The sequence below is a fragment of the Alligator sinensis genome, unplaced genomic scaffold (assembly GCF_000455745.1).
Source record: "Alligator sinensis unplaced genomic scaffold, ASM45574v1 scaffold551_1, whole genome shotgun sequence".
NCBI classification, from domain to species: domain Eukaryota; kingdom Metazoa; phylum Chordata; order Crocodylia; family Alligatoridae; genus Alligator; species Alligator sinensis.
The window spans coordinates 485,341-508,236 of NW_005842526.1; the positions used below are offsets into that span (position 1 = coordinate 485,341).

General features: G+C 49.8%; 1 protein-coding gene across 3 annotated transcripts in view; it reads right to left on the reverse strand.

Moving 5' to 3' along the window:
* GALNT6 (polypeptide N-acetylgalactosaminyltransferase 6) overlaps positions 1–22,896 on the reverse strand; it is a 31,745-nt gene extending 8,849 nt beyond the window's left edge. Inside the window, exons 1-6 of one of the 3 annotated variants that reach the window (XM_025213417.1) lie at positions 22,873–22,896; positions 22,048–22,160; positions 12,521–13,111; positions 8,512–8,684; positions 2,556–2,705; positions 1,428–1,662 (exon numbers count right to left, since the gene is read on the reverse strand). In XM_025213417.1, coding sequence (XP_025069202.1) covers positions 1,428–1,662; positions 2,556–2,705; positions 8,512–8,684; positions 12,521–13,008 — 1,046 coding nt within the window. In that variant the 5' untranslated portion in view covers positions 13,009–13,111; positions 22,048–22,160; positions 22,873–22,896. Of the gene's footprint in view, positions 1–1,427; positions 1,663–2,555; positions 2,706–8,511; positions 8,685–12,520; positions 13,112–17,908; positions 18,309–22,047; positions 22,161–22,872 lie in introns of those variants that run through there. The other 2 variants (XM_006031723.3, XM_025213418.1) reach the window with 2 other exon arrangements.

Sequence of the window (22,896 nt, forward strand, 5' to 3'; positions counted from 1 at the left end):
GGGCTACAGGCTGGCAGGCTTTGGAAGTGACCAAGCGGGCTCTTTTCTAGCAAGCAACAAAGGAATTCTTGGCATATCAGGGGCAAATGACCAGAGTACGATCCAGCCAGCCTTGCCTGGCTCCTGTCCCGGTATCAAAGCTGCGCGTTTCCCTCGTGCCCCTCTTGAAATGCTTTTGTGGAGGTTATTTCTGTTCACCTGGGAACAGAGGTGATCTCTACACAAGAAACGCTCTGCAGGGAGGGCGAGCCCAGCTACCTCTCCTACAGGGGCAGTATAGACGTGCGCTTCCTCACTACCCCTTATCGGGGTTCCCCAAGCAGGGACGGGAATACCAGGAACAGCACATTTCTTAGTATCGCTGCCTCTACACCAGGTCTTTGGCTTGTAGAGGAGTTGCAACCTCCTCCACCTCCTGCCTACCAAGCAGCTCCTACAGTGTTTGCTTTCCACTCCAAAAGGGAAAAAAAAGGCCTTTATGTAAAATATGTGGTGCAGGCAATACCCTTCCCCCAGCCAACCAACCCAGCTACTTACAGGGCACTCAAATGACTGGGTTTCCAAGATCAGCGCAGAGATGAAGAGACAGTAATTAAGCTCTTAATGAGAGACTGAAAGCAAGGCCTGTCTGGAGCCTAAGGTGATTAAGAGCTCTTTTCATTTCATAGGAATAAAGTTCATCCCTCATTCACTGAACCCAAAACAGAGGTTCTCTCACCACCCCACTTCTCCTCTGGCCTGAAGGCTCAGATATGCTGTGCTGGCATCTACCTTGGCTCTAAGGCCGGGGTGGGCAAAATGCGGCCCAGGGGCCGGATGCGGCCTGCCAGTCCATTCTTTCCGGCCCGCGGGGCCCCTTAAAAAATTTAGAAAATTAATATTTATCTGCCCTGGGCTGCCTGTCATGCGGCCCTCAATGGCTTGCCAAAACTCAGTAAGCGGCTCTCTGCCCAAAATAATTGCCCGCCCCTGCTCTAAGGACTGGAAGCTATTTGAGACCTTGCCCCATGGGGAATCCCGTTCCCGTCAGAGCCTGTGAAGGAGGAGGAAAGATCTGAAGAGTCACCAATGGCTTTGGATGCTTTTGCGAAGTTCCCAGCTTGGGCGTACAGGTGTCTGGGGTATGAAAGGCTCAGAGGCAAATCAGCCATAGGGCTCAACACCTCCAAAACCAGATCTCCAAGTCGGCTTTGCAGCTAGCTATTCATGACCTTCAGCTGCTTGGTCAAAGCAGACACCTCCCCAGGAGGACACAAGTGGCCTGCAGAGGACGCCTGAGATTTGCCTTTTCTTGGGGAAAGAGGCGGTGCAGGCTAAAAAGCCCATCTAGCATTTATTAACTCCACCCTTGAAATGCCGAGACACTGGATGCTCCCATCCCAGGCAGCATGTGGCAACACCCCCCAAGGCACTTGTTTAGCACTTACTTGATTGGGTAGGTCTCATCTTTCCTCCTCTGCTTCTCATGGGGAGGGATGGCCTCCCAGCCGAAGGTGAGGCTCCAGTCGAAGTTCCCCCGGCTGTGCTGCTTGCCGTACTGGATGGGCTTGGAGAACTCAAAGGTGTTCAGGTCGATGGTGGTAATGTCGGGGCTCACGACCGCAGTGGGCTCCTCGGCAATGCGGTACAAGAGAGGCTCCAGCCAGCCGTGGAAGCACTCACCTGGGGAGCAGTGAGGAAGGAGGAGGATTTTGCCACTACCGCTTTGCTTGCAAGGCTTGAAAGGGAGGTCCTCAACTCTCTGGCCCTAGGCTCCCCAGTTAGATGCAAGTGGAAGCACTTTTGGGGGGGGGGGGTCTGTGGGGTTGAGAGAGCTCCTAACAATATCTGGGGGAACATCTCAGTGACACAAGACAAACGGCAGAAGAGTCAGGCGAAGGAGGAGTTGACTCTACCCCTTGCTCAGACACCTGAGAAAAGCAGCCAGGTCGCTTCGGGCGTTCCCTAAATTTCATGGCAGGTCCCCTTATGCTGGTGGCAGAGCTGTTTGCCTGGAGGCAGCTGGGCTCTCTGGCAGTGTAAATAGAAATTGGGAGCGGTTCCTGCATGGACGCTTTGTTTGCCTTCCAGCAGCCAAGTGCAGCGTGGCACAAGCCAAGGCTTGGGTGGATGTTACTGAGAGAAACCCAGGAGGGGAGAGGGAGCACAACAGAAAATGCAGGAGCCCAAGTGACTTCCTCACCCACCTGCCTTTTCTTAGAACGGGGGGTGGCAGGGAGCTAGTAAGCAGCGCTCAAGCGGGCATCACTGTAATGACCCCGGCACGCCGGGGGGCATGGAGGCTGCACCACTCCTGGGAAAGGAAGTCAACGCTCCCTAGCTCTGGTCTGTGTCTTTCCACCGTTCCATCTCCGAGCGCTTGAGAAAGAAGGCTGTTGTCATTAGCCCCATTTTACAGAAACCAAGGCACAGGAAAGGGACTTGGCCAAGGCCAACCAAGAAGCCTGTGGCACGGCTGCGGGTAGAGCTCTTCTCTCTTAAGTCCCACTCCTGTGCCCCATCTGCCAGGCCGCACGAGAGGTGTGAAGCCGATGCCAGAGCCCGGCTGTACTTACAGTGAGCATCTAGGAAGGTGAGAACGTCTCCAGCCGCCACGCTGGCGCCGAGCAGCCGTGCTGTTATTAACCCCTTCCTCTCCTTCTGCCGCACTACTCTCACAATCTGCAGCTGCTTCACGTAGAGATCCAGCTGGTCCTTTAGGTACTCTGAAAGGGACCATTTCCTTGCATTACAGGGAGTGAGAAGGGTCACGATTTGCAAAGTACTGTCGGTAGCAAAGCATCCAACTAGCTTGGCAGGTAATATTAGAGTGGGCTTAATTTGTGTGTTAAGGCAAGAACAGAACTGGGGAGACCAGAGTCCAAGGCCAGGCCTCTACCTTCAAGCTGCCCTGCTCTTCTAGACCTGCCTTACCCTGGGGGGAAGCCTCTCCTGGCCCCTGGGACTCATCCTCCCTCGAATGCCAAGGGCATGTCTGCAGAGCGGCTCGCACAGACCTGCCAAAGCTAGGTCAGAAGTAGCCAGCCTGGGGAGTGCTAGCAGTGTAGACGCATCAGCACTGAGCTCAGAGTGCTGCAGAACTGGCTGGAGAAGTCCACCCTGACTTCTATCAGCACTCGAGGACAAGAGGGTGCCTTGTCCATTAACGCTAGCTCGGGATGTCCACACCGGCTGCAGCAGTGACACATCCATGCTGCTGACCCCGAAGCTGTGCACAGCTCGAGGTACGTGGCATGTACGAGAGGTGCGTGTGTGTGCACGTGCACACGTAAAGGATGCAGATAGCACACGCAGCGGAACAACCATAAAGCTTTGGGGGAAAAACAAATGCAACTATTTTCAGGCCTGGTTTACACCTCCATGTTTTGCCAGTGCTGCTGTGTGGCTTAGGGGCACGGAATAAAGAAAACCATACAGTCCCACCAACACAGTTAAGCCTGGGGAGGAAAAAACCCTCCTATAAACACAGTTCTAAAAAGAGAACAAGGCGTTCGACTGATACAAATCATAGCAGTTGGGTCATTGCTTTAAAGTACACAGAGTGTAGCTGCTGGTGTATAAGCTGCATCTCTACTAGAGGAGTTCAGTATAACTCCATCAGCAAAATGTTTTATGTACAAGCAAACTACTCTCTAACTGATCCTATACAGAACCCTTCCCCCCTACCCTTATTCCATTAAAAAAAAAAAAAGAGCTTGGAAAAGTCCATGGAAAAGTACATGGAAATCCATGGAAAAGGACAACTTTATTTTAAAAATCCACTTCCCTCTACTGAGCTGAGGGGATGAGGAAGGGAAAAAAAGTTTCATGGCAAGAAAAAGGATTTAAATCTTGCCCATAGGGTCCAGAGACTCAAAGCAACTTCCCTGATTTTCTTCAGATTCTCTGCTCAAATTCATTCCTAGTTACAGGGGAGAATACCGCCCCCCCCCCAGACTTTCTTTATTAGATGTGAAAGCAGGGCTGAAAGGGGAAAGTACCCTGCAAGCCAAACTCCAGGACAGTTCCTGGAGCTCCGACGCCCCCAGCCCTCTCCCCAGAGAGAGATTAGTCTGGGATTAGACAGAGCCACCAAGTTCAAAAAACAAAGTCTCTTGACGTGTAGTTAAAACACCACCATGGCCAAGCTGATGAATTGTCACTGGGGGAAAAAAATGCAACTTGCTCGGAGGTAGGGCTCCGGCTCAGACTTGAGTGCACAAAAGGGAAAGACCTGGGATATCCCCCTTCTGACCAGATGTTACCAGGAGAGACAAAGGCGCCGGAGGAGGTGAACGGCGAAGCAGAGCAGAACAAGCCAAGGAAGAAACAAGGGAAGCCGGAAGAGATCCTCGTGGCTTGACAAGAAGCCGGATTTAACGGTGTACATGTGCATGCACATGCCGGTAGATGAGACTCTCGCATGCAGGCAGGAAATGTTCCATCCCCTGAGCAAATCTCTGCAGCCAAGGTACTTCAATGCCATGCTCTGAGCTAGCCAACCCCCTTGCAATATTGATGTGCCTCAATTCTCCCAGCTGCTGCAATGTGGAAAAGCACTGTCACCCCCTTTTTACCCACGGGGTGCTGAGGCCCAGAGAGATTAAGTGAATTGGCCAAGTCTCAGGGGGAGGCTGTGGCAGGGAGCACATTTGCGTTACAAATCCCAGCTAGTAACCTAACTGCCGGAGCATGCTAGGCGGGGCGACAACGAGACAGAGAGACTCCTTGGGGCTATAAAAATGAACTCCCAGCTCTCATTACATTGTAGGATGCAGCAGGGAATAGCCGCGCTAAGGGGAGCGCATGCTACCTGACGGCACTCAGGCTTGCGAGGCATGCGGTGACCACAGACTGCTGCTGCAGTTAGGCAGGAAGCGGCGAGCAAGCGACTGCGGGTTTGTTTTTTCAGAGCGACCAAGAATGATAGCTGGGGGGAGATACTTGAGCTGACAATTACGGCAGGGTTTAGCCTCCCCAGCACCTGAAGCACAACAGGAAGCTGCGGCTGAGCAGAACAGGCACATGGCAGTGAGAGATACCACGTTTTGGAGTGGCAGGCAGGATTTCAGTTCTTTTCTCCACTTTTGTGGCTGGCGGATTCACTTCTCTCTTTGCCTCTGTTTTCCTACCCAGGTCAGAGTGGGCGTCTTTAGATGGCAAGGTTTTGGGGATGAGGACCAACGTACAGCCCCTATCACAGCGGGCCTCTGGCAGCTCCCATAATGTAGAACTGCTGCTATGATCTGCCTGTCTGGGAAGGCAGCGAAGACTCATCATTAGCACTAGGTCACAGCCTGGAGGACCCAGCGATAGGAAAAGAAAGCAAGTCTTACTTGGTGTTGAAAGAATGGAAATAAAAGCCTCTGGCAGCTGAAGTATCCTAAACCCTTTCCCCAACACAATAAAGGTCATTGAGCTACAGCAAGGCAACTGGGTGGCCCATAGAGCCACACACATAAGATATTATACTCCACGGGGCTAAGTCAGTAGCGACCCTTAAAGAGAACTGTTGTTGTCAGGAAACACGATCTGCTTAATCGGCTAAGATGAGCTGGAAACTTTATAACCAGCCCAGAGCTCTCCAGCACCAGGTCTCTCTCCAGAGGGACCCTCATTCCCCTCCAGTGCAAAAAAATAAAAGGTGAGGCTCTGAAACGTCTTTGGAGCAGCAGGGTTGCTGAAGCAGTCCAGATGGGTATAACTCACCTGGCTGCACCTGGACTAGTGGAGTCAGAGCTCCAGGGACTGGCACCTCCCAGAGGCATACAGGAGGGGATGGATACAACGCATCTTTGGGGCATTCAGGTGGGAATCACCATATATACCGCCTCTGCGGCCTCTCTCCAAACTACTCCAGCACTCTGCCAGCTTGGGGGTGTGCTGCGGGCTGAACAAGGCATTGGATCGGGAGTCAGCACATACTGGTTCTGTTCCTGCTTCTGTCACTCACCTGCCAACAAACTGGGGTTTCCCTTCTAGGCATGAATCCGCTTTGTCTAGTTGACTCATTGGTTTTTCAGGGGGCAGGCTCTCTCTTGGGCCATACCTGCAGAGCCTTTTACTGGGGAGACAGCTTCCCCCAGCCAGAGCTCTTTCACTGGGATATCCTACACCCGCTCGCCAAATGCAGGGAGTTGCAAGGAATCTTGTGGATATACAAGATATACTGTGCTGCATACCTGCCAGCATAGCTTTGTTCAGCAGTGCAATTCCCCCCTAGCTCCCAATGCATCTATGCCAGGACAAGTTTTTCAGTGAGGCTGGGTTTAAACAAAAAAGGTGTCCGTGCTGCAGCAGTTTGCTTGAATTAGTGCACTTGAGTTACTTGGCTCGGGTCTGCCTCGCTGGAGAGAGAAGCCTCAGCGTGGAATACATGAGCAGCAGGGACTGGCGGCTGATGTGCTGCAAGTCCAGGGGTGGCATCTCCCCCTGTGCTTCCAGCACCCGGCATCTGCAGCAACTGAACTTCAGCCTGCCCCTGTATCAGGGCTGCTGACCTGACCCAAAAGCATCACTTGACTGGAGACTGCATGTGTGTACACAAGCTAGGTAGGGGCAAAACTGGAGTTGTAGCTGGAGCAAACGAAGGCATTTACACAGCACAGAGCAGGTCTGATTCTCTTTGCATGATGGTAGCGGCTCAAAACTTCAGGCGTTACAACACCCCAGGGACCGAGTAATGCATGAGTCTCGCCCCTACTTTGTAATTATACTCTCAACTATCAAGTGCATATGAGCAGAGTCCAGCTTTGGATAGGCCCCCTGACTATTTAACAGGGGGCTGCCTGGTTAGGCCCATGGTATACAGGGGTCTGCACTCCAGTCTGCCGTCTGAAGAGGCATGCATTTCTCCAGGCGCTGGAGGAAGTGGAGCTCTGGCTTCCCCAACACCCAGCTCCAGGCAGCCCTGACACTGAATCATGTTTGCTTTGGGCGTGATGCCTTCCAAGGGCTAAATGACAGTCTGCCGGGCAAGAGAATAATTTACTAGGCTGGAAAACATAATGTGTTCTGTTTATAAGTCACGGGAGGAGCTCCCGCCTGGTTACTTGGGAACAGTTATATGCAAAGGGAAGAGTAAAGAGTCAAGACTCTGAGCAAGCAGAAAGGAGTTTGCACAAAGGGATGGTCTAAAATGTACCGGGTCCCTGGAATTCAGACCTCCCCCCAACACAGAAAGAAGCATGTTGCCTAAATCAGGTTTCTCAACCAAACACGTGACCTTTTTCTCGACAGTCACAGGTAGGAACTTGCAACACATTTCACTTCCCCAGCCACCCACCGCAGTTTCAAGAGTCCTGGCTCATTTTCCAGAGGGTATTAGAATAGCCAAGTCTTTTGCCAGTAGCTGATCAGATGTCAGCAGTGCCGTCTGCCGCCCATTGACTCATAGTTCCCGAATCCCCATCCGGGCCGGAGATCAGCCCTTGGAAAAAGCTTGCACCTAGGAACAGTTTATTGCTACGAGGTAGGAATTCACTCAGTTGCACACAAATCCACGTGACGTGTATATCCCTCCCTGTCCCGCTGGTCTCAGCAGCTAAGACGTTCCAACCTCCCACTGGGGGACTTCTGTTACGTTTAATGGGACTAGCTTTGCATTCAAAAGGGACGTGTTTGGAGGGGACAGTTCCCTTTAACATTTTCACTCCAGTTTGGCAAATATACCTGCTACACTACAGGCTCAGCATATTTGCACACCAAACTGTGGGTCTCGCAAGCTGGAGCAAAAGATTGGACATTAGGAAGAACTTCTTCACAGTTCGAGTGGCCAAGGTCTGGAACGGGCTCCCAAGGGAGGTGGTGCTCTCCCCTACCCTGGGGGTCTTCAAGAGGAGGTTAGATAAGTATCTAGCTGGGGTCATCTAGACCCAGCCCTCTTTCCTGCCTATGCAGGGGGTCGGACTCAATGATCTATTGAGGTCCCTTCTGACCCTAACATCTATGAATCTATAAGCCACCTTGGATCATAATCACAGAGGTTTTCCTATGGGCCTAATTCTCGTGGACTCACTGGAGCAGCATGAAGGTGGGCGTTTACAACCTCCTGGATGCATCCCTTGTGCAAAGAGCACCAACGGCCCCTGTATCAGGCCCACTGACCTGACCCTAAAGTATCACTTAACTTGAGACTGCGTGTGTGTATGCAAGCTAGACAGGGGCAAAACTGGAGCTGTAGCTGCAGCAGGCCCACAAAGGCATTTATGCAGCACAGAGTGGGTCTGATTCTTCGCATGATGATAGCGGCTTGAAACTCCAGGCATTACAACACCCCACAGGCTGAGTAATGCATGAGTCTCACCCTTACTCTGGCTTATAATTATACTGTCAAGTGCATATGAGCAGATCCCAGCATTAGATTGCCCCCTGGCTATTTGGGGAGCTCGGACAGGTAACAATTTCTCTATGAGTCCCGTCTCCGAGCCCACGGCATAGGAACTCCATAGCACGTAGAGTCTCTCCACGTCAGACTCAGCAGAGCCTTAGCTGCAAGTACCTAAACCCGCTTTCCCATAGTCCATCACTTACCATCCGTGCTGGCATCGTCCACCAAGATGATCTCCTTGAGTAAGATGGCAGGAGAGGAATACAGGACGCTGTACACAGTGCGGAGCAGGGTGGACCAGGCCTCATTATGGAAAACAATGATGACACTGGTGGTGGGAAGTGGTGGGCAGCGCTTGAACTTCTGGTCGATGCATCTACAAGAGACGGGATAAGCTTGCAGAAGTGTGTGGTCATGTCCAGGCCAAGGTTAGCTTTGTGGCTGCCAAGGGCTGAACCTCAGAAGCATTTAAAAGTGGGAAAAAAATTCTCAAGACAAGCCTCCCCCACCCTTTTTTTTCCCCAGCAAGGACAAAAAGCAGGTAGGTGAAACCTGTGATAAGCGTGCATCAAGTCTGCCAAGTCATTTGTTCAGGAGGGGAAAAAAATGCCTAAAATATTCCAAACATCTCTTATATTTTTCAAGTGAAACGTGTCACTGCTTCTCTTCATGGCAACTTTGACTTTTTCATCCAAATGGCTTCAGTCTTAAGAGGGATTTTTAAAAGGATTAAAATGGCTGGAATCAAATTAAAAAAAAAAAAAAAATCTTTATTTGACCAAAATGAAAACCAGCATTTCAAAGCCTGTTATTCACCAGATCCTAAGAATCCGGGTTTGAACAGATCTGATCGTCTCTCCAGAGATCCCCGATATACTCTCTGCAGATCATCTAGGCCAGGGAATCAAATCAATGCAATGCAAACCTGAATCCAGCATCATTTACAGCCATTCAGGAAACAGGTTCCTGCCACCTGATTTTGCAAGGGCTCCTTTGAAGTATTGTGACTCCAAACATTATGCGACCCTTCAAAACCTTTCGTTGCTTCACTACATATGCTGTGTATACATAGAGAGAGATATTAAACTGAGAATCTGTTATACTGCATCTGGAGTAAGAAAGTCCTACATTAGCTCCCATTGGCAGCCAATTAAAGAACAGGAACTCCACTTGATCTGAGCCGATGAGAGGCCGGGAAGCAATGTTGCTTTCCAATACATCTCAGTGTCACTTGGGATACTCTGATCCAAGGGGAGAGGGCCAAATAGAGACTTGGACTGAAATAATTTGGGGCTTAAAATGAGAAAAAAAAAAAAAGGAAGAAAGAGGACCCATTTTAAGTTGACTGTGCGTGCCCCTGTCTGAACTTCCCAGCCGGGGCGTGAATGGCTCCATCCCATGCCGCATACTTCAGCTGCACATCAAAAGGGAGACTGTTCCACATGGCAGATCAGGTTCTGCTTCTGCCTCAAAAATCAAACGCGGACGGCCCTTTCCGTCCGAGCCTGTCCCCCCTGGCTCTCCGGTGTACGTTTCGGTTCTGGAGCGCTTTGATTGAAATGGGTTTCTGCCTTTTCTGGTTGACCGAACAACATGCTTGCCCTCCCCAGACACAAAGCCTTCCCATTGTCGCTGCCACACCTGCTAGGCAAAAAGAACTGTCCTGCTGGGGAACCGTCTGCCCATCGGGTCTGGGCTCCTAACTGCTATTCAAGCTATACCTCCCCCCTTGCAAAGCTTTTCCTTACCCACCTCCTGACAAGGGGGCAGGCTGCCCTCTTAAAGTGCATTGCCGGAGACTGCAGGGAAGGCCCGGGCGAGTTTCTCATGTTTGATCCCTTCTTAACCCCCTGCCGTAACCCAAGACCACTCAGCTGCAAAAGTGAAATGGAGGCAGCGCTCCTCAAAAAATCAATGGAAGAAGAAGAAGAAGAAGAAAAAAAAGAATCAAGTAAAACCCAGGGCTGCCTGGAAAAAGGGAATTAGGTGGTTTTTGAAGCAGGTAGATCTTTGAATGAATAAAACCTGAAGGAAAGGCTGTCTCCAAGGGAGGCAGGGCCAGAGTTATTTAAAAAAAAAAAAAAAAAAAAGAGAGAGAAGAATTATTGCCCCAGGCTTTTTGCTCAGAGAAAAGAGATCTTCCTTTAAGAAACAAAAAAAAGTTGCAGGTTGGAAATTGCTCCTAGCCTCCCCGACAGCCCCTGCAGACAGTCAACAATCAGGGTCACCGGTGCTGGCTATTCCTTGCCATCCTGCCTTTGGGATGCATGGGGCAGGCAGCCATGCAGAATAGTCACATCTCTTCCCGGGCAGCCACAGACCGGGGCTAGGTCAGGTGCTCCTGCTGCTACACGCTCTCTCTGACTGTAATATTCAGAGCATGCAGTCTGGGTGGAGCCTGCACTAATTGCACCTGGGGGAACTAAACAGAAGGGGAAAATTAATCTGGATACAGTAGTGCGAGCCCTTCCTCCCGACCCACTCCCATTGATTTAAGTCTGGAGGAAAACACTCCATCTTTGTCTGAAGTGAGCCAAACCCTGCTTTTGATTTAGTTGCATCGGCGCAGCTTCTCTAAAACGGGCAAATCTCCGGAGAAGGGGAGGCTATCTCCGCTCATTAATACACCTCCTGAATACAGTGAGGCCGAATCGATACAGCTCTGCTCTCCCATGTGTGTGCGCATGAAGCCAGTGCCTAGGTCGAAGGGAGGGAACAGGAGCGGGGAGCTCAGCTTGGACAATGCTGCAGCGGGGAGATCACCCCTTGTGCAGCGTGGCTTTTCTGATATACCGCCACAAGCTGGGATTGGTCTTCATCCAGCAACCCGATCTGCCCTGGGGAAAGGTTTCGGGTCTGCGGTACTGACGGCAGCACCCAGATGAGAAGTGCTGATGCAACTGCCTGTAAAAGGAATGGTGCCCGTCACGTATATGATTGGTTTAACCAGGAAGCCCTTAATGAAGTGGCTTTGGTGGTATCCGCGATAAACAACCAAGAAAGAGAGATAACAGGGGACCTCCAGAAACTAGTCAGAATATACTCACAATTAGAAAGGAAATGTTTATGCAACCCAAGACCTAGCTAACCCACGCCAGATACAAGCTTCAGTAAAGACCCTAGCTATCACCCGAGAGAAGCAGGGAAGATCCATACAGGTTTTCTGATGGGGAACAAAACCCCATTTCATACTGTCTGCCAGGGAACACTTCAGAGACTCCAGACCCAGAGGTGAGATTTCCCTTATTTTCCAGAGCTCTTGACATATCCTCCATGAGTTTTAATTGCAAGATGCTCGGCTGATTCCCTCAGGTGGCTCCGGGAAGGGAGTTATCTTATCACAGCCCTGAGCCGGCCTGGTTTGGTATCCGTGTTACTGTTTCCACCTGTGCACAGCAGGTGCATCAGTTCACAACCAGGCTGAGCAGGCAGGCTCACCTGGGCCAGCAGCCAGACCTGCAGCGAGGCTCAGCTAGTGCCCTCTGCCCCGGCTGAGGAGCAGGGAGCCCCCTGATCGGCTGCGGGGATGCTGCCTATCCACCTGACACCAGCTGGAGCCCTGGGTTTGCAGGCCGGGCAACGGTTCTGCCGGGCAAGTCTCCTGGCTCCTGCCCCTGGTTTTTGGCTTATTTCTGGACTTTGGATTTCCCTGCAGTTCTGTTTCTTGGCTCCTGTCCCCACTTGGACTCTGTTTTCAGACTTCGCTCTGCAGACTGCCCCCTGGACTGGCACTCAGCATGCGAACCCCAGACCCTGCCCCTGGACTGTGTTGTAGACTGCTTCTGGATTTGCCACTGGCTTTGGTAATAGGGCTCCTGCCCTCTGACCCAGCCCCAGGCCCCTGCTTTCCCACCATTAAACCAGACTGCCTGTGCCCTGGTCTCCTCCAGAATCAGACTGCAGAGCTGATAAGGAGCCAGGCCTCCTTTTCCACTGGATCTGCGTTTAGGCAAGCGCAATTTGCAGACCTCGCACGTTGCTTTAGATAATCAGAGTAAAAGACCACATGGCCACTCCTATTTTAGCTTAGCTTGAATTCATCTGAATCAGGTTCAAGAGGAACCCGGATAAGGGTTTACACTGGTTTAACAACCCTGGTTTATCTGCTATGAGGTCTGCATTTTGACATCGTTTCCATCTAAGACTTGGCTTTCTCAGACCCCTTCTCTCCTACTGCACAGTCCTGGCTGCTGTTCAGAGGGGTATTCTTACTCTGGAGGTCGGCTGTCAGGGCCCAGAGCCCTTTGGAGAGAGATTCGGTCGCTGGCAAAGGCATTGAAGCAATGCTTCTCATAGCCTCGCTCTTTCTCCTTGGTCTCCTCTGGTGTCCACTGGTCCTTCTTAAAACCTTTGCCCTCGGCACCTGGGCTGTTTGGGTCTTGGGGCGGCCGCTCCATCAGCGGTTTCAGCTCTGCTGCCGTATAGTAACCCGGGAGGCAGGACTTGCTGCTTGGCAAAGCCTCTTCTTGCTGAACGGGCGCCCGGATCTGCAGCTTCGGCATGGAGTCCCGAATGTTGTTGACCGCCCCCATCATCATGTCGATCACTTGGTCCTTCCGCTCAACGATGTTTCTCAGCCAGGGCTCTTCATTGCGATCCCCACTCCCGACATCCCTCTGCATGATGAAGAGGAAGATCACAAAAACGGCACCCACCACAGCCAGCTTCAGCGGACCGTAGTGTCTACGGAAGAGCCTCATCTTCAGAGAGGGGTTGCTCAAGTCCTCCTTAGGTCAGAGCTACGTGCATGTCAGGGCCTGAGGTTCTTGGGTGACCCCATGGACATCAAGTTCTGCAGCAAACCTAGGAAGCAAAAGAAATACCTGTGAACTTTGCCTAAGTTCATAAACTATCTACTTCATGCATGCACCACTGCAAGAGGGGATAGGATTCATTCTAGATATGATACAAATTGACTGTTCCCTACAAATGTTGAAATGCATACACATGCCCCAGTTCCTTTAGTGACCTCCTTTGGAGGGCCGTGGCATGGGAAATATTAACCCCACAGCCTGGGGGGACATCCCACATCACCCTTTTTGTCACCTACCTGCAAATCTGGGCTCAAAAAAAAAAAAGAGCCTCATAAGAAAAGGCTCACGGGATTGTTTTCTCACTTCCAGTTTGGTTTTGCAACTCCTAAGAGCAGCTGTTCCACACCCGTGGAAGCAGCCGCTGCAGCAGAAAGGGAATATAGTGGAAACCAAACCAAAAAACCCCCTGCATTTTACTCACAACTTCTTTTCGCTCTTTTCCTTTTTTGACCGCAACACCCGGTCGAAAGACCCATCCTTCATTGATGAAAATACAGATTCCCAGAGTGATGTCATCACATTCTTTCACTTTATTAATTTTCCCTGAATCTAAGAGATGTAGATCAAAACTTTGTGCCAGCATCCAGCTGAACCAAGTGCTTTGAGCTTTCAGACACACTAATCAACCATGCGTGTAGTATTACACAGTGCTCTAATCAATTTAACCCTCATAGTGGATATCTGCCTGCTAAAAAAAGGACTCCTATCCAGAAATAAGGAATAAGGGGAGGAGAAAAAGGAGCTATGGAAATAAGAATACAATTATATCTAAAGAGGCGATGAGAGAATAGCTTACTGTTCAGGTTGGTTAAATAGGATGGTGCATCAGCACACACAAACTGATTTGGAAAACCAAACCTAGTGCTACCATTGGGAGCTGGATTCACTGATATCCAGAGTGGCTTTGGTCATTCAAAGAGATGCAGATGGTGCAGTCAGGAGTAAGGGCTGTTAACAGGAACAGGTGATACCTGCCGAGTGGTACTTGTTTCCCCTTTATGACCATGCCTCTGGGACTGGGAAGGTGCTGCAATTGTCAGGGCAAGAACCTGGGACTCTAGAGACTCAGGGGTGGGCCATCCTTTCCTCTGCCACAGACTTCCTATGTGACCTTAGTCAAGTCATTTAATTTCCACCATGCCTCAGTTTAACCATGAAACCACCACTCCTTTCCTACCTTAAAGTGGTCTGTGAAGGTAAAATTCATTAAAAGGTCTGCAAGCACTCTGATGGCACAGCAACTGGGGCTGGGTAAGTCAGAGAAGGAAAACATACAGGGTAGAAATATCAAGGCTGCTCTATGAGGTCTGACTGGAGTTCCAGAGTTAGCTTTAGACCAGCCAGATTGGGTGCTCCTAGTAACACAGCTGCCACTGCACGGTGCTCAGCGCGGGCTGCAAAGCCTGTCTGAGAAGCTGGGCAAACTCACAGTGACCCCCTGCTGCCCCAGGTAGATGGCTGGCTCCTTTAAAACTAACTCGGGTAAGTCTCCATGAACTTCAGAGCACAGACACCTTTTGGAAAGAGGCATTCCCCAGCTCTCCCACTCATTCTGGATTCCCAAAGGTTTTAGCCTTTTCTTATCCCATGAATCGTATGGACAAGAATGCATCCGGATGGGGAACATGACATCTGCTCTGAGCCCAGAGGGGAGGGCTAAGGGGAGCACCACCTTTCCTAGCCTTTCTTGGCTTTGCGAGGGGTTTATGGGCTGAGAGAAGTCATAGTGTTTCCAAAGGATAAGGGAAAAATATGATCAGCAACCCCAGAGGTCACCACTTTCAGTAATACAAAGGGCTGTGGGATCAAGGACAACCTGGCAGGAGCATGGTGCACCACCCTACAGCCCTACCGGGTTTCACGTTCAAGGGCATCTGTTAGCACAGACGCACTGACCCTGTCCTTGGCAGGGCTTGCCACCGGAGACTTCCAGGCGAGAGTACCTGTTTGTGCTCACTGAAAGCAATCAGGTCCCTGACAACTCTCCCCCTACTTATTTGATTTAGATTTTAAATGATATAAGACTCTGGGAGCCTGGATGCATTCATTAGACAATGCCCTGAAACCCCAGAAGCAGTAAAATAATCACTCCAAAAGAAACACAGTCAGCCACCCACCCACAGCAACTCCTTTGTGTCTCTTCACTGTTAAGAGCAGCAAACCCCCTTACAAACACCCAATCCAACAGGCAGGATAAATTTTATATCAACCGCCTTGGCTAAGTGCAGCTGGGGAAACCAGTTCCAAGCATCCTGGAGCCCTGGGAGGTTGCATCCAGCCTAGGTTTAACTATGAACTATTGTTGAGTCTGTGTATAGTTCTGGGTGGGGGCTTTCTCCGTTGAACAATGCCGTGAGGCATCATCAAGGAATTTTCTCTGACTCGTGAAGCAAAGCTAGAGATGCCAGGTTACTTTACAGAGCGCACCACACCTGCCAGCTGCTCCCCAAGATGTTTCCAAGCTGCTTTCTTAATGCTGTGGCCTGATCAGTCTGTGTGTTGGACTCGACCTCAGCACGGGCGCGCGGCCCATGAGATGGCAAGCTTCCACACCAAGGTTGTCCATCTGCAAAGGAGCAGGTGTAAAAGGAGCTGCATTGTTTTTTGGGGGAACTTTGAGATATCCTCCCAGGATTTTCTTTTTTGAGGGAAGGGAGAAGAGTTGCTGTAGGAAGAGACTCCCCCGAGAAGTGGTGCAAGCACCTACTCTGGAAATGATCAAGAAATGCCTGGATGCTCACTTTGCTGGGGTCATTTGACCCCAGCTGACTTCCTGCCCTTTGGGTAGGGGGCTGGACCTGATCATCTTGCGAGGTCCCTTCCAGCCCTGATCTCTATGTTATAGATTTCATAATCTATAAAACTTTCTGTTTTAGAGAAGCATTGCAGCCCTCTGTCTCCGGACTGAGACATGCACCTCATCCACTCACCCCTCATGCTTGGTGCACCAAAAACACCACAAATCAAGCAAGGTAGTCCCTGTAGGACAGGCTTAAGAGATCACCATTATGAGCCTCCATGCCCCTGCTCAGCATTGCTCTGCCACCTCCTTTCTAAGATTTGAGGCATACTTAGCAGGAGCGAAAAGGGTGGGAAACGTCTGATGCCAGCGCTCCTGGCTTCAGTACAGAGGCAATATGAATAAACCCTGAGAATCCGAGAAGTACTAACCATGAAAGCAACCAAACTTCAATAAACTCCCCCGGACTCTCATTCCTTAACAGTCCCAGCTTCAGCTCATCACAAAACGCTCAGTAAAAAGTTGAGGCTTGCAGGTCAAATCCACGCTATTCTGGGCTAGAGAGCATGGTGTTGCATTTCAAGCCTGGGAGCACTGACAGTCAAGTCCTCTTGGTGTGACCTAGCCATGCCTCAGTTTCCCTATATAAGGGGAATGCAGCTGGCACCACCTACCCACACAGGGACATCACAAGGATGAACATGTTAAGGACTGCAACGTGCTAAGCTTCCATTGCTGCTGCCTAAAGTATGTGAACAAGCAGGCTTCACAGCGCAGAGGGAATACTACCATCCTCCCCTGTTTTAAGCAGGAGGGACTCCAGACTGCCTGTGGTTGTATCGGACATGCGTGTGCCATAACGAAGTGCCAGGGTGCCTTCCTGCACCTCTTCAATGGGCACTCTATGCTCATAGCAGAGCCTTGCTTCAATGACAGAACGGCTCAGGCACAAGCTAATAGGTATTTTTTTTTCCCTTTCAGTTCTGATAGCTGAAGAGAGAAATCAGGATTAAAAAAAATAAAAATAAAAATATATATATAGGCATCATGCCCCTATCAGACTCTGTCCGCTGAAAGGTGTGCATGTGGCATTTCAGATGCCAACGTGGAACCGAAGCCTTTGGTAAGCACTGCCTAAAGCAAACAAAAGAGCCTCTTTAGACATAGTTCCCCAAGCCGAGGCATTTGAAGACCAAGTTTTGGGTTTGCACGCTTGGGACCAGGGGCGAAACATAGCCAGGGTCGGCTTTCACGGAGCTTCACAGCAGGTCGGCGCTTACCTCATGTGCCAGTTATCTCTCTCAATGCAGGTGATGACCTTGTAACCTGGAGAGCTGCACCTGACAAACCCTGTTCGCATCCGAAAAGAGTTGTGCGGCTAATTGGCTCTGCAGCTGTCAGCGACAATGCTCACAGGAATTTTCCAGCTCCACCAAGGAGAGGGTCGGTATTAAGACTTGCAAGAAGAATGGGCTATCATATTCATCCAAGAACAGCGTCCTGTCGCTACCAAAAATGCTTCCCCAGTGTTCAAAATACAACACGAAGCACATGAGTCAGAGGAATGCTTTACCCAGCGATTACAAAACTGTTTTTCCTAGCAAAAGTCGATATACCACTTCCTTACTGCAGAGAGATGACATCACAGACTTTGAAAATGTCCCAAGTTACTTCTATTTCAATGAGTTTTCTTAGTAGGTTTTTTCTCTAATGTGTAAAAAAAAAAAAAATCCCAATAAACCTTCAATGTCTCCTCTAAAGGCCCAAACATTGCGACGACAGGGGAAACATTTTCAAACGTGCTTTAAAAGTCTGACCCTTGGAAGCCTCTATTAAGAGGCCGTTGGTACAATTTAGGGGAACACCCTAAAACAGATCATACCGGTTTTTTTGACAGTGCTGCCGCAGACCGTGGATAACATTTATTAGCCGCTTTTCCAAGGGTTAAAAAAACCCCAAACCAAAACCTATCACCCTTTCCCTTTCAATCCACCCAAATGCTACAGTGCTCAGCATGAGAAAGCATTAGACACTGGCCGGTCTTACCTTTGCTTGCAGGGACGATCTCCTGTCTAAGCTACAAAAAGCCACGGCGCTGATATTAAGTTAAAATAGAACACCTGCTCCACCCATCTCAAACAGGATGTTCTTTGCTCTCTTCTGGCCGGATAATGATTGGGGTAGGTACTGAAACATATGACCAGTGCCAATGATTTCTTCACTTTATACGTTAACCAAAGGCAATTACAAGCTATCCGCCACACATTTCAGTCCTGGAAAAACAAAACAAAACAAAAAAACCAGACCGGTTTCTGCTGGTGGCATCAGACAACAGACATCTTGTATCCTGTCTGAAATAAAATTACATCTTAAACACTCCGACGAAAGCTGAGTCATTAGGTCTAAACCTGGAGCAGACACAAGAGATTTCATTTGCCAGGGTTGATCTTCCAGCGGGAAACTTAGTTGCACTCTCCTCAAGTTAAACTTGTCCTTTTAGTTCCCACGCCCCCCTCTCCGCCTGCTTCAGGCCTGTCCTCTGCTTGCTTCAGGCGTCCGCCAGAGCTAACCAAAATGGACAAAATAGTTTCAGTTTAAGGCAAAAATGGACCTTGAGACCAGCTGATCTGACCTCACAAAGCCACAGAGCTTCCTCTAAACCCGGTGTCCTCCGTTTCAAGCGCTTGAACACTTGCTAACTAACGCTTTCAAATCCAGCCATTGCACATGTACCAATTACCTTTCAGAAGCGACTGCGCTAGGGAGATGCAACTGGTTGATGCTAAAATAAGAACCGCACAGATTATCAGCTTTTGCAGTTCAGGCGGCCGGTTTGATACTGCAAGCGAGCCGCACAGACAGCATCTCCGAACTTCCTCCTTGAAGCCGGAGGTCAAAACGCTGTGCGCAAGCTTATTTTTGCGGTATTTCTGAAACCTGCTAGTTGCTTTAAGAGGAACTCTCCCGCCTCACTCTTGGGACTGCCAAGTGGAATACATTTTTCTTGGCCTCCCTGATATGACACACAAAGTCAAAGTTACAGCCTCTTGTTCCACGTGGCATGCAGGAAACAGCTTGGGCTATCCACCTGCGTATTTGCACAGTCATGCAGAGATTAACAGCGCCCATACCACAGTCAATCAGGGAACAACTGCCACCAGGAGAGTGCTGCACAGCGATGTGGGTGGAGATTTCAATGCAAAAGATACTCCTGTGTGAATCCATTATTGCTCTGTAGTCACATGTCCGGGGAGCCTTTTCCTTTTACCACAATGAGTAATTTCTTAAGTCGCCGAGCATGAAAAAAACCAAACCTCTGCAGACTAAAGATTTTTATCCATTATAAGACTCCATGCTCATGGCTTTAAATGTATTAGAGGGGCTCAAAAATAAAAGGGTTTTCCCCACTGGCCAGAGTCTCATCTCATGGAAAGATCATGCTGTCTCATTCAGTTCCTGCCACACACAAAAGCTATGCATTTCTTTTCCTCTTCTCCCTGGAATTGCAACGACGCATCCGAACTCAAAGGTCAACTCGCAATACCCTTTACGTACGGGGAGTTTTATCAGTGATTTGGCCAAGGTCATCTAGGTAGTTCAGGATCAAGCCAGGAACAGAAATAAAAGTGATCCGAGTCCCAGGTGAGTCCAACTAGGGTGAATACAAGTGTGGTGCAGACAAACGCATCCAAGCTAGCTAGCTCAAGCATTGCTAGAAGTCCTAATCATGGACTTCAGTGGGAGCCAATGCAACCAGCTTTCCAGGTAAGAACAATGCTGCGTAGGCACACTCCACATCAGCAACTCCAATAAAGTACCTATGCATGTCTTTACGCATGTTATTTTAAACACAGGGTTAAATCACACCAAAGTAAATTCACATTACAGTCTTGCTTCACAAAGGTCAGATGCTTTCCTGCCTGAAGTTTAAGGATATTTCAGGGCTCTGTTGAATGTCGAGGACTCCCAACTTTTCATTCCAAGTGATTTGTTTCTGCACACCTTGCTGGTTTTCAGCGCGATGCCCCTGGATCGGAGAGCAGTCTCACATTCTGGCCATTTCAAACTGCCAGGATAAGTATGAAGCTCAGCTAGGGACATCAGCCCAAGGGAGCTCGCAGCAAGGTGATAACCACACAAAAGCACTTCTGCAGGGAAGTTAATGACACTGGATATATATTGTAGGCAAGTCTGGCATCTGACTGGTGCATGGGATGCCTTCTCTTGTCCAGAGGCAAAGGTTATTTTGTGATGTCTTGTACCATGGAGACTACAACACTCCACCCTCATTTTTAATTCAGAGTACAAAATCTCTCTCTCACGGGTAACAACTTCTCAGCATACCATATTTTCTCACATACAACATGCCCCGACATATACCACACACCTTGTTTTTCAAAGGTACAATGAAAATAAAAAGATTTTTCCAGCGTTATGGCTGCATAAAACAGGGACAGGACCTCATCGTCACCTGACTCACCCTCCCTTTCCTGCTTAACTAAAGCTGAAACCCTAGCCGCTGTTAAAGACCAGTCTCCATGAATGGAGCTATTATTTTGAAAACTTTTGAATAGTCTCCAGAGCAGTGAGGAGGCGAGAGATCGGGAGTAGCTAGCAGACAGTTAAATTGCCTAGAGAAGATGAGCTTGAGTAGTGGACCATCAAGGCCATTAAAAGAAATGCTGTGTGTTAACATCTGTGGAATAAAGAGCAGCGAGCTATCAAGTCAGTCGCCTCCCTCGGCTGCCTGAATAGAAATGCTGCAGCTGCTGTTGTGAGCTAGGATCAAAGCAGGGTACTTCTATTCCGGGCAGAAAACCAGGGTCCCCACCTAAGACACTCATTCCAATTTTGGGGCAGCTGATATGGGGTGACAATTTGCATGCGTTTGCAAGACAAATATAGTCTCTCGCTCTCTCTAAACACCACAACACCCTTCATTAACAGCACCACTTTTTTCCGTGCTCTGAACCCTTCCACATGCCAGACCCTCCCAACTCTGTTCCTGGACAGCAGATCCTTATTTCCATCTCATTTGCTTGGTCTTCACAAGCAATGGTCATATTCTTCAGCTCAAGTTTAAGTGCCTGTTTTTTTATTCACTAACTATGTATTGTTGCAAAACCGGACGCAACCCCAAATTAACATGAGCATAGCCATGTTGTGGTCTCTCCATAGGGCAAGACTTGCATGATTTGCCAAAAAGGTCCCTCTCAGCTCCACATGCACTAAGCTAATATTCATGATGGATTCATTTAGCAGGAGAGAGTTTGCCTGACTTGGACTCACCGTCAAATACAAGTACCTGGAAAAGCTTCGGCTGCATTATTTGCTCTTTGTTAAGTGCTGAGAGTGCTGGGTGCAGCATAAGATAAACTAAGGCAGGATTTTGAAGTAGGGAGCATACAGACGAAGAATAAACGTGTGTGTTTTTCTACTGTCACTAGTACGAGCAAGACAAAAAAGTGCTGGGTTTTTAATAGCCCCAGAGAAAACAAGGAACGGAAAGCTTAGAATAAAGGTCTTTCAAGAAATTAAGGGCATCAGTCTGCCAGTCAGTGACACGAGAGCAGACTTTTAGACCCAAATTCAAGGCTGGTACAAGCAGAAGCAATGCTAAACTCAAAACTAAATTGCATCAAGTCTCCATGCGACACTCAGGTATGGGTTTGCTCGATGTGCGTGCACTGTAACACTAGGCTCTGCCTGATTTTAGGATTCCTGGCATTGTCATGCACAATTAAAAACACCCTAGTAATGAAATGCCTTGATAAGGGGCAACTTTTAGTGCAAGCATAATTAGCCACCAGGACAGTTTACTATGAGAAATAGTAAATTGATTGCTTGGAGTTTTTAAAATAAAATCCGGCTGTTCTAAATAGGTGTATATGCTCTAGTTCACAAATTATCGGGCTCAATAGCATTCATTTATGTATGAGGGGAATAATCATTTCCTCCCCTGCAGGAAGCCCTGAGCAAGTTCAAAGGCCTGTGTTATACAAAAGGTCAGACGAGATGATGTTGCTGATGAGATACTTGCTGCCTATAGCAGGCTGGAAACTGCCAGATTAAGCCCTTGCTTTCTGTCCCTCCGATGGCATGCACTACGCTGCACAAAGAAACCCAGCGAGGTTTCTCTCCCCCCTGCAAGCGCGAGGCAGCCCCAATGGCCGTGGCATTCCTACCTGCCTGGAGACTGCACAATAGCCATGCACTTGGCTGCTCCACGGGGAGGGGGAAGGGGACTGGAGCTTCTTCTGGCTTCCCCCCAGTAACTTTAAGAGGCAGTTCAGTCCTCCTGGAACAAAGCAGACAGTCAAGCTAGTAATGAAACGTATTCTGTCCCTTTCGAATGCTCTGAACAGAACCAGAGGAGGAGAAACAAAAGGTAATGGGTGGATCTGTTGCAGACCTTTAGCTCCTAGCTTAGCAGTAATTATTTGCAAGCCGCGCCGTGGCGATTCAGGACTACCTGAGCCCGGGAGAGCTCATCACACATCATGACCCCACGGTGCCGCGCGGCCGGTGCGGCGCACGACCTGCAGCGTTCCTTAAACCCCGAGTGCCAGGAGTCGGGGGAACAATAAGTTTCCCCGTACAAAAAAGCAAAGAAAGCATCCCACCGGGGGCCTCCGCCGACTGGAGAGCGAGGACGCGCAAAAGAGCTCGAGAAGGTTTGGCTCATGGAGAGGGTGCCGGGGCTTGGCCATCAGCCGTCTACCTCCTTCCCTCCCACCGCCATTCGCCCCCTCTTCTCCCCGGGGCCAGAGGGGGCAGCCCCACCCCCAGGGCGAGGATGGAGACAACAGCCAGGGAGAGCGCAGCAGGGCGGGGGGGGCAGACTCTCATGGGGAAGGAGCCCCAAAACCTCTCCCGAGGGAGCGCTGCCCCGCAGAGCCCTGCCTCCCTCTGCCCGGCACCCCCGAGGGCACTAGGGACCTCCTGCTCCCATCCCACCCCTACCCCTAAGCAGACCCCCAGAGCTGGGGAAGCCCCCGGGGCAGCCTCACCTGGCCGGGCCGGGCCGGAGCCGC